This window comes from Lissotriton helveticus, chromosome 12 (genome assembly GCF_964261635.1).
Source record: "Lissotriton helveticus chromosome 12, aLisHel1.1, whole genome shotgun sequence".
Lineage (NCBI taxonomy): Eukaryota > Metazoa > Chordata > Amphibia > Caudata > Salamandridae > Lissotriton > Lissotriton helveticus.
Window position 1 is genome coordinate 82,139,428 of NC_136073.1, and position 12,447 is coordinate 82,151,874.

At 40.1% G+C, this 12,447-nt stretch overlaps 1 protein-coding gene across 1 annotated transcript in view; it reads left to right on the forward strand.

Annotated features, from left to right (window-relative positions):
- The window catches only part of LOC144797872 (extracellular calcium-sensing receptor-like), an 87,245-nt gene extending 75,227 nt beyond the window's left edge, over positions 1-12,018 (forward strand). The window contains exons 5-6 of the mRNA XM_078668675.1: positions 10,887-11,010; positions 11,102-12,018. Coding sequence (XP_078524801.1) covers positions 10,887-11,010; positions 11,102-12,018 — 1,041 coding nt within the window. The remainder of the gene's footprint in view (positions 1-10,886; positions 11,011-11,101) is intronic.
- The last annotated feature ends 429 nt before the right edge of the window (positions 12,019-12,447 follow it).

A 12,447-nucleotide genomic window follows, 5' to 3' on the forward strand; every position in this document is an offset into this window, starting at 1 on the left:
TTATATGTCAAGATAGACTGTCCAGAGGGACCGACAAAAAATACAGTTTCGGAAACTACACAATGCATCGCCATATGACTAGGTGGCATCCTAACAACTACAGTGCTGCACAGTTTCGGAACGACCTAGATAATCTCCCTATTATGGCCAGAAGATCTGTTGTACCGGAAGTAACGGGACCAGAGGGCAGGGAGATGGTGCCAAATATACAAATGAGATTTGGTGATGTAAAACACATCTGCGCATTTTGCGATGGATTCATTTCCTACGGAGAAAAAAGCATCACTCTGATCAACAGAGCTATTGACTATCATATGCAAGTTTGTCCGAAACGCCCAAAATAATAAATACTTCTCTTTTTTTGTTGTGTTGCTCCTGTTGAGCCCTTTACAATGAATCGTTTTCATTGCCCCCTCCAAGAAAAACCCAAAAAAATATAAAACTGTTCCGAAAAATTCAAAAACAGTAAAAAAATGTTCAGAAAAAAAAAAAAAAAAGTTCTTTTCAGAACTACCTCCCCGTTATTAAAAAATTGGTACAATATTTGGAACTGTGCCAACCTCTATTTCTCTTAGTTTGCTTCCTAGTTCGTTCGCCGGTACGCGAACCGGAAGCGAACCAAAAACAGTAAGTATAAGGGAAGGAAACAGACACTTATGTTAAAAGAAACACAGCTATAAGGGAGTAAACTAGAGATACCATTACCCGTAATCCACTGCTGATGATGTCACATATTACATCATTCATGACATGCTCAGTGACATCATCAGCAGAGGATTGCGGGTTTTTTGGCAACATGCCTTATCCACGGTTTAATAACGCTGCCTTTTGCTTTATATAAGTTTTCAAATTGTATGAAATATATACCAATAGGTCGTTATGAACCTTTAGGTAGTGCTTTTCTTCATGAGGTCTGGTCGCTTCCATACACATACAGATGTTTCAAAGATGATCAAGAAGTTTATCTGAATGGAGAGGAATGCACTGAGACGCCAGATCATTCACTAATGTGTAGGCACATACAGTTACACGGTTCATGCAACAAACACCGACCAAATATGGCTTGCGTGTTGCAAGGCACGCCAGTTCCTGCTATCATCCCCACGTTCAAGTTGTTGGAAAATGGTAGTTATTTGATGCTCAATAATGAAGATTGTTCTGAGTTAATTAAAAGTATTCCTTTTATCGTAACAGTAAGTGAACGGGTTATTTGCTGCAGAAATGTTCTATTTCCTCCCACACATGAACATAGGGAGTTTTCAATCTGGCCACAAATACCAACCTTGGGACACGTTTCAACGGCATGGCAAGAATAAGAGCTCTTTTGTCTCAGAGAGAGGTGGCCTTGAGTTCGGCCCGTGAAACTTTCGTACTTCACATAGCGAACACCCATACAGAGGTGCACACCCTTTTCAATTAAGATTTGCCTTTCAATTTCAGCAACATGTTTCCGACTATCTTTAACGCATCCTCCACAAAGTCCCTGGCACACTTTTTTAAAGTTGTTACCAGTGGTCTCGTGACTTCATTTGAGAAAATCTTTGGAGTCATCCCTGCTTCCTTTCATTGTATTTTCTGCACTCTGGTTCGTAGATTGGCATTTTTACTTGCATTACCAGCGGACGCTCTTGTGCTTTTTTACATTTTTAAATATGGATGTCCCTCCTATGCAACCTCCGACCCTGCAGCTGCTGACACTGTTCCGCAATCGCATGCTAGAATATTATGGCACAATGCCGTTGGCGATATTAAGCACGGCATATGGATTATCTTTTCGGTTCTCCTACTTCACCTGTGTCCAGCCTGTATTTCACTGCCTGACCTGTGATTTCGATTGGGCCATTGATTTGTGTCTCTGCGGACCGGTTTCTCCTGACGTCGACTTTAATCAGCTGATGACTCCTATCATTACTCACGAGTTGGTTTGTCCTGGCGAAAGGATTATGGCTGTGGCATTGATGCATGGACTACTTGGTCCCTGGAATTTACTGGCGGCAGCACAGTCTTTCTTGGAACAGAGCTTTCTTGAAAACCCACCGAGCTGTCCTCTGATGGTGATAGAGGATCCGGTGCTGGGAGAGCACGTATGTTCTTTTCCGCTTTTAAATTGGATGGCTGAACTGTTTTCGGATGAAGACGGTGACTTCCTATTGGAGGCTGTTGCAGCTTATTTTGCATACACAGTTATGTCATAGACCTTTTTCATGTTTGATATGCTGAGTACTAGCATTTCATTGACAATTCATTGACTTATTTGTCAAGTTTTTATTATTTACCTTGCCTATTGGCTTAAGACTCGATAAAGTACTTGGCTGTTTTATTTTTCTTTAGCATTAAATTTTCCTAGTTTTTAATGCTTTACCTTGCGGACCGTCCACATATAAACTTGCAATCTGCTCTCATGAGATGGCACTTCTATTATCTTATTCAGTTCGTTTCCGGATCATGAGGAGGTGTCATCTAGGTCCTGGATATCTTTACACCGTGTTAAGTTAGCATGGGCTCATTACCGGTTTAAACGCCATTTTTCCTTTTTTGCAACTTCTGCACACGACACTTAGTTGTTGCTTTAGCTTTCCACCTAGTAGTTCATCGTGGTTTACATGAGAATAATATGTTATTGGTCTACTATCTGCTTTACTTGTTAAACTATATCTGTACAGCGAGTGCTAAAGTTTCAAGAACAACACGATACAGAATTGTTATGAGGTCTGATCTCCACGACTTCATACTCATAACATAAGTGCAACTTCTGCCAATTCTGGGCATGAGGCGGGTTTTATATTGCTTTGCCGAACACACATACACAACAGTTGATGCGGTTCACATGAAGAGAGAGCTGGTGTATGCTGATGTGATTCCTTCAAATCTAAGACACTAAAGTATGGGCACGCCCTAAACCAACACAAAGAGACCTTCTTAGCAAATAATATAATATGTGTATTAGGGAGGGTGAGATATAAGCAGCCGCGGGCCGTGGAGGGAGTTACGATGGGGCAGGGAGGTGGGGAGGGGGAGAAGCAGGGTGGAGCCCTCTCTACCTTGCCCCTCCCCCTCCCCGCCTCCCTGCCCCACCGTAACTCCCTCCACGGCCCGCGGCTGCTTATAAGTGTTGCTAACTCTTATTCATTTACAGCATGTTAACATACTGTCACCATTCGCTTTTTATGTACTAGTAACTATGCTGGTAATTTTGCTACTGATAATATGTGTACTTGTATTCTCCACCCTGCTTCTCCCCCTCCCCGCCTCCCTGCCTCACCGTAACTCCCTCCACGGCCCGCGGCTGCTTATAAGTGTTGCTAACTCTTATTCATTTACAGCATGTTAACATACTATCACCATTCACTTTTTATGTACTAGTAACTATGCTGGTAATTTTGCTACTGATAATATGTGTACTTTTATTATCTAAGGTACTACGCCTGAGAAGACGGCATTAGTAAATAAACATTTCAAATACACATCTGTTCTTCTTAACTCCATGTTCTGGTTTCTAAGAAATCTATAACGACCGACTGTTCATGAGTTCCACGTATCCTGAGGTACTATAAGTTCATATTCTGGATTGTCTAAACATTGAGAGTTTGTTATATCCAATGTGACACTGTACCTAGCTTGCTAAGGAGTTTTTGATTACTAACGTGAGTTTTGGGACACCCTAATTCGCCGAGGTTCCAATCCTCTGTCCACAGTTCTGTGTGAGAACAGAAACCCTGCGACAGGGGCACCCCCGACCCTTGCTGGAGCTTCATCACACTTGCGATACAACTCCAGCAATGCATTCGCCGAGGTTCCAATCCTCTGTCCACAGTTCTGTGTGAGAACAGAAACCGTGCGACAGGGGCACCCCCGACCCTTGCTGGAGCTTCATCACACTTGCGATACAACTCCAGCAATGCGCCACCTTTACGGCACAGATACATCACGCATCTGTGCTGTTTTTGCCCCATGATGCGCCGCATTGTAAATGCAGCACACCATAGGTGACGGAACAGCGGCACAGAATGACTAACACATCCCTGGTGATGCGCCAGTCATCATAAATGTATCCCTATGCTTCTTATCTTGTTAGAGATGAACCGCCATATGTATCATCAAAGTTATTTGCATTTCCTAAATAGCGAACTTTAAGGAATAAATAGCGATTCTTTACCATTCCTAGTTTGCGATGAGCTATTTGCTAATTAGCCGAATGTAGCCCAATGAAGCCCAATGTAGCCCAATGTAGCCCAAAGATGGCCGCCAGACACACAAAAAAACAAATGTAGCCCAAATATCAGCCAGATGTAGCCCAACTATAGCCCAGTGACAGAATGACCAATCAGCTTCGCAAACCTCCGTTACGCGAAGCGGAGCGCTGTTACAGATATATATCTTTTTTTAAACGTTAATTTCTCAAAATCCACTGGAGCACATATATTGAGACCTACAAAAGGCACATCGGGCTACCAGTCCCTACAATTTTGCCAAGTTTCGTGCAAATCCATTCAGCCGTTCGGGCTAAAAGTGAGGCCAACCGCCCTATGGAAAACTCAATGTTAAAAACACGTTTTGGGACCCCCCTTTTTTCTCGGCCCCCACTGGACGAACCCCCCCCAAATTTTCAAGGGCTGCTCAGAAACAAAATGTGCCATTTTCCTGAAAATTTCAGCCAATTCCGTCCACAAACGCCAAAGTTATTAGACATAGAATTTTCAAAAAACCCATAGAGAAAAAATCCTAACTATATATACCTACTGGCGACCGCCAGTAGGTAATAAATATATATATATATATATATATATTTACAACATGGTGCATGGGTGCCTGTATCACCACATGCCTGCAGTTTAAGCAGCAGTGCAGAAGGAAGGACAGACTTCCAACATATTTGTATACATATGTTGCATCTCTGTGCTTCCGAAGTAGCTCAGCAAGCTGTAGCTAAAGAGCTTACAGTGTCATGCTATGCACTTCCTTATAGTTCTGCAGTTATAAATTCACCATATACCACAAATGCATTCTTTAGTCAATTATGCAGTATGTATACATTTATGTAAACTTTCATACACTAGCATATAAATTTAGCTCTTTCTTTAACCAGAGTAGTTAGTTCTGAAAATAACTTTTTTTTCTACTTTTATATATTATTATTTTTTTGAACGTTTTTTTCTTTTTTTGTTTTTTTTTTTTAAAAAGAAAAAAAAGTCAACAGGATGAACAAAACCATGAACTTTGAGGGAATAAAAAAAAAAGAAGCATCAATGGTTATCAATTGCGCTGCAAACTAGGTCTACTGATTGCTCCCCATAACAAATTAAACAATTGCACTTCACGCAGTGTATTCTAACTTTCATGAATTGGGGATCTATGTCTGGTGGTGATGTTGAAGGTGATGCCGCAGAGGTACTTGGTATTGCCGGTGTTGGAGGTGCATTTTGGCACAGTCTTCTACATTCTTCGTGAGCATAGTTCACAGGATGCATGGATTGGAGGTGCCTGCGCATACTAGCAGTGCCACAGGAGTATTTCTTGTTTGGATCTCCTCTGGACAGAACTGCCTGGCAAATCTTGCATGTTATTTTGGTGGCATTATATTTCTTTTGCCCGTCTGGAAAAGTAAAAAAAAAATCCATACGATGGATGTGTATCTTTTGAGAGGGTGAGGTTCTGGTAGAAATTGTTCGGTAACAAAATCATCAGAATCAGATGATTCTTGCAGTGAAGTTCAGGATTCCAATGAACAAAAAGTGACGTTCGAAGATTGAAGTGATGTTGCAAGATTTTCTGGCGCATACTCCACTAGGTATAATAGTAGGTAAAGCGTTGGACTCAGACAATTGAAATTTACTATTCCCACTCCAGTCTGTGTAAAAGTAAGGAAAGCATTGAATTTCAAAGGGGTAAGATTTACTACTCCCACTCCAGTCTGTGCAACAGTAGGGAAAGCGTTAGATATTGGAGGGGTAGGATTTACTATTCGCTCTACAGTCTGTGAAAAAGTAGGAAAAGCGTTGGACTTCAGAGGGGTAACTTTTGCGAATGCCCCTCTAGTCTGTGCAACAGGAGGGAAAGCATTAGATTTCCTAAGGATTACATTCACTACTCCCAATCTAGTCTGTGCAACAGTAGGGAAAGTGTTGGACTTTGGAGGGGTTAGATTTACTATTCATACTCCAGTCTGTGCAACAGAAGGGAAAGCATTGAACTTTGAAGGGGTTAAATTTACTATTTTCACTTGAGTCGGTGCAACTGTAGGGAACGCGTTGGACTTGAGGGATTCCATTTTCTATTTCCACTCCAGTCTGTACAGCAGTAGAGAAAGTACTTCACTTCAAACACATTACATATTTGAATAATCCTATTTATTTAGAATACATATAAAACTGTAAATATAAATACTATTAATTAACCCTACAAAGTTGCATATTCTTAAAGAATAAAAAACAATTAAACAAGTTGCATAATTATTGAACAATGTAATAAAATAATCATTTTTTTATTTATTAATTACTTAATTATCTTACCACACTAAACGCCTCACAAACCTAGCAGCTCATATTTAAAATATAACTAAAATAAAAAAGTATAACACAATTTACATAACTGATGATCAACTAACAAATTAATTAATAATTATTTGTTAAATATGTTTGACTTGATTAATATCTTACTCTATACCCCTACAAACCCAACAGCCCACACCTAAAATATAAATAATATATAAACTTATTAAACAGTTTACATCATTCATAATGAATTAAATAATAAAATATAAAATAATAATTATTTGTTAATTAAGTATTGCTTAATTAACTTCCCACCCTAAACCCCTACAAACCCAGAAGCCCACACATAAATTATAACAAATGTTCAAAGTATTACAAAAATGACAAGATAATATTCAATTAAATAAATATTAATAAAAGAATACTTAATTGTTAATTAATTACTACTTAATTAAATCCCACCATAAACTCTTAGAAACTAAGCCATCCACACATACAGTATTACAAAGAAATATAATGTTTTGCACAATTTACATAATTAATAATCAATTGATTAATACATTCATAATTCATTGTTTATGTATTACTTAATTAACTTCCCACCTAATACCTCCACAAAACTATCAACCTGCTAATATTAGCTATTAAATAGAAAATTAAAATTCACTCAAAATTACAAACTTGTTCTAGAAAGATTATTAACAATTATACAAACAATTGTGATACATAACATTAATTTATGAACTAAAACACATAAAGATAATTAAAAGACTTTATTTTTCACAACTATATTATTGAAAATTATATTGAGAACAACTACATTCTTAACAAGGTTATTACTTACCTGGCAAAAACACGATATTCTTCTCAGCGATAATTCAGCATCACATTATTTTTGTAATATAATATTTTTGTTCCTGATATTTCTTCCCTCAATATTAAAAACTAGAGATGTTGTCCAAATACCCAGCTAACACTCACCTCTGCCAGCTGCACTCAATATTCTGCTAGCCCATCTAGGCTCAGTTTGAGCAGGGAAGGGCTGGGTGGCAGCTCCAACCCGCCACCACCGGCCAACATCCATCTTTTACCATGCATCTGCCCCATGAAGTGCCACTCACCAGGAAACCAGTGCAGTTTAGAAGTTTCCTGAAAGCCAGGCCAGTGCAAAATGAGCAGTAAAACAAAGTTCACATTGCAGTATAGAGAACAAAGTTCTGCTTCTCTCTACATTGTGTGTGGGGACACATGGAGACCTACGGGCTATCCTTCAGAGCAAACAGCAATCCTTTTAAAGCTGACAAGAGAGGGGGTTAAAAACCTTAGCGTCATGGCCCTCCCATGGATCAAACCACAATGCAGGTGACTGGTGGCTTAGTGAACTTTCATTCAGGCAGCATGGTCCTTGTGTTGTGCTATGTTCATTTCCGCTGTACTTAGGCAGTAATCTTTGGTGCAGTTGGCATATCACCATATTGTGATTGGCACAATATGGCCCTTTTTAACCATTAATAAATGGTCATTCATTTTCAGCTCATTTGGCATGTGTAAATGTTGCACTGATTTGACAACTGCTCTGTTCTCCTACAACAAACCTGTTGCAGAATGTAGAGCAACTACGTTTTGAACCCATTACCAAACATTCTCTGAAAATATACCCATCTTTGAAATGAAACCTTGTGGCCGATCCAAAATTTGGTGGACAAATCATCTAGCCAGTGCTTGGAGAGGGAACACTCAAACCTGCCTATGACTGAAATGAGCTGAAAAAATGCACTTATTTATGTATTTTTGTGTTGTGCACTGTTTTGCCTATGTAGAGGTGTCAGTAGGTCATGCTACCGCGCTTAATAGTCAGACCTAGCTAAGTCAGGGGCAAAACAAAATTATGTACGAAAAACTGGGGAAGCAAATAATACTTTGCAGATCATTGAAATACCTAACTAATGCTCACATTACTGCTCTGCTGAAACGATGATGTATCAGAGAATGCAGTGCATCCCTAGCCAAATAAAATCTCTCAGAATGTGAGCGTGACTAGTTCTGTCTCTGACAAAACATTCTCTTTTAACCCCTTTGCTGCGACGGTAATCCCGCCGCAGCGCTAGGGAGAGCGGGGCCGCGCGGCGCTCCCATGCTCATGACAGAACCGCTCCGTCATGAGCCTCGGGCCCGCTGTGCTTGTGATGGAGTGGTTCCGTCACGGCCCGCCCGCTAAATAGAACGCGCCGCACAGGCGTGAAATCAGCACCGCGCAGGCGCGGCGGCCGGGCTGTGACGGAACCACTCCGTCACCAGCACAGCGCGTCCGAGGCTGGTGATGGAGTGGTTCCGTCACCAGCATGGAAGGTGTTAAAGAGGTTACCTTATGAGGGCTGAGGATAGGGAAAATATGTTGGTCTGCTCTTTTGCAGAGCTTCTGCTGCCTCTCACTCTGGGTGGGAGTCCCTTTGCATTCAGAGCACTAACCAGCTAATTTGAAGTTAACAGCGAATAATTACGTCTAGTGAACAGATGCTATAAGAGGTAGCACCGCTCCTTTAGGTGTTGTGGGATTTAAGTCTGCCTCATCTTTTTGTTCCTAAGCTCTTTCAAGATATGCTGTGGTGTGGTTGCTATGGCAAATGGTGGGTTCAAAGATGACCAGGGCCACCAGTATGCGCAACCAGGAAAATCTCCCTGGGCAAAAGATCCTCAGCTGAAAGTCAAAGGTGAAAACTCTAGAAGTGATACAGTCACCTTTTCTGGTTGCTTCTAGTCCACCCATCTGATGCACAAGTTGTGCTTGAGCCTGTTACAGTCCAACCAATTCCTGAACTTCAGATTCCTCTGAATCTCAGTCGGGTGCATCAGAAGAGAAGCTTAGGATGATGAAAGACAGAACAAGTGGGAAAGAACCTAGATCCATTTTATTCCCAATTTGACTTCTTGCTGGACTATACCAGCAGTGATGAGGTTAAGCTTATGGAGCAGGGCTCAACTATGAGTCAGGATCATCTCCTGGACTGTTGTGTGAATATAAAAAGAGGCATCACTTTGTTATTAATCAGTCCTCCATGGGTGATATCACCCCTGTTTGGCATGTGGTCTTAATCTGTTCCAGTGAGAGCTTAGCATCGACTATAAATGCCCTATGTGTACATCTTCTAATCACTGGCAAACTATGGGGCTTATTTAGACTTTAGTTGAAGGAAGTAAATATGTCAGAATGGCAGGGTAATTTACTCCCCCCACATTGGGGGTCCTCTGCCTGCCAAATGTAGAGATTGTTGGTGCCACAGGGACATCTCTTAACATCTCTTAATGTTTGCAAGAAGCACCATCATAGTAGTTCCTGTCAATGAAATACATATTTGACAGATGGTACCATCAAAAAATCTTTCGACATGTTATCATATTTTCAAAAACAAAATCCCAAAGCAGGATTTGTCTCCCATGGTGTGGAGGCATTTTGCAATTTCACTGCCATATACCGCCAGGTTTTTGCCTGGTGTTAAGGGGCAGTGGAAAGTGGCCATTAGACTCCCACTGGTTGGGCAGTCAAACTGCTGGTGGAACTTACTCTGTCACTACATCGGAGGAGTATGTTTGAGACAGAGTAGTCTCTGTCAATGACATGCTTAAGCTTTTCTCATCTGTATTCTGTAAATCCGGTGGGCAGCCCTTCAGTTTAGTGGAGTAGGTACAATATTGCCGCTGTGATGGATCGCCCTCTCTGCCGAAGTCTAAATAAGTCCCTATATATGTTAATGAAAGTGCGCTACAGATTTCTGAATTGTGCTAATATGCCTATTACATATGATCCGAATCCCATGTAGTGTGTGGGTATTAACTTTTGTTCATTATTATAGTGTGGCTCTATGTTGTGAAAACTACATGTGCCCTGACCCCATACATTTTGGAAAGTGGTGGACCAGCTTCTAAGGCTATAATAAATTGAAAGCAGAAAGTTCTCAAACAAAGAGTAGCAAGGCTTAGGTAATATTTGTGTCTATATGGGGTACTCTGACCGACTGGTTTGAGAATGGTAATATACATTTTAACAATAATTTGCAATAGTTGAAGAATGATTCATTTTATATTTTTATCTATGGTGTTAAATTTCTGAATCTGCTATTGATAGGTTAAGTATTTATAATGTATAATATTATGTAATGTTAGATACTGTATCCATCAGCATTGAAGCCCCCATGAGTGAACCACTTCCAGTGAATACTTTATTTTTATCAAAAGAGATAAGAAGTGGTATTTGAGTTCACTCATATTCTGTTACTTTTCCTTCTATAACTACATAGGATTTCTCCTGCTTCTTCAAGAGGTTGTCGGAGTTAGCAGTAATTCAAACAGTATTTCATTATTAACCCATTATCTCAATGTAATTATTTTTTGATCCAGGTACCTACCTCAGTGTGCAGTTCCAAATGCCCCACTGGATTCAGAAAAACGATAATGTCAGGAAAGCCCACGTGTTGCTTCAAGTGTGTCCCCTGTGTTCTGGGGGAAATTTCTAATCAAAGTGGTAAGGGACCGACAAAACAGCGGTTTGAGCCATGATATGACATTTGCAAGAAAACAAATCATATGTAATTCTCTTTATTTCTATCTTTCAGATTCTATTGAATGCTTTGTATGTCCCTGGGATCAGTGGTCCAACGAAAATCAGAACAAATGCATCTCAAAGATGACAGATTTTCTTTCCTACACTGAAACCTTTGGAGTTATCTTGGCAACAATCAGCATTTTGTCATCGGTGATACCAGCTCTCATTCTGGGACTCTTCATTTGTTATAGGAACACCCCCATAGTCAAAGCGAGTAATTCTCACCTCAGCTACATCCTGCTTCTGTCTCTCACCCTGTGCTTTCTCTGCTCATTAACATTCATTGGCTATCCAACACAAGACAAATGCCTCATAAGCCAGACTGCTTTTGGTATCACTTTTGCTCTTTGTATTTCTTGCATCTTGGCCAAAACCATCATGGTAGTCATTGCCTTTAATGCCACCAAACCCAATAGTAAATTAAGAAGATGGACAGGACCCAAATTATCCTACACAGTGATTGGTGTCTCTACACTCATTCAGGTGATTCTGTGTATCTCCTGGTTGATTCTCTCTCCTCCTTTCTCAGAAAAAGACATTCATTCTCTGCCAGGAATAATTATATTGGGGTGTAACGAGGGCTCTATGGTTGCATTCTGGTGCATGTTGGGATATCTTGGATTTCTGTCTGCCATCAGTTTCATAGTGGCCTTCCTAGCTAGAAAACTGCCCGACAGCTTCAATGAAGCTAAGTTCATCACCTTTAGCATGTTGGCATTCCTCAGTGTCTGGGTATCATTTATTCCTGCCTACCTCAGCACTAAGGGCAAGTACATGGTGGCCATGGAGATCTTTGCCATCTTGTCTTCCAGTTATTCCTTGGTTTGCTGCATATTTGTTCCTAAATGCTACATCATAATATTTAGATCCAAGATGAATACAAAGGATTATCTTATGGGGCGCGGTGCACGACAGACCAAAATCTGAAAGAATGTTAAGTCGTTTTATTTGTATATTGTTGACGTTTTTTTTTTTGTTTAGAGTTCACATTTCAATCCACCTTGATTCATGATGATTTCACATGTATAGACTCTAATGAACTGATTCACAAAGCCTTTTCTATTGAATATGGTGTGAGGCCTAATTTACAAAGTATATCCTTTGAGTATGTGTGTGTGTAGCTGTGCCCTACTCATGATTCTTCATTTAAACATACTTACTCATTAAAAAAAATGATTCACAAAGCTTTTCAAATATTTTCCCTCAAATGTTAAAACATCCAACCAATAACTTAGGGATGTGAGTGCATCTGCTGCAGTTTGAATTAAGAACTTTTAAAATGTTCTACTACAAATAATGGTGCAGTCTAAGATGTAAATTAGTTTTCTTTTGCACTTGAACATTTTAAAAACCGGC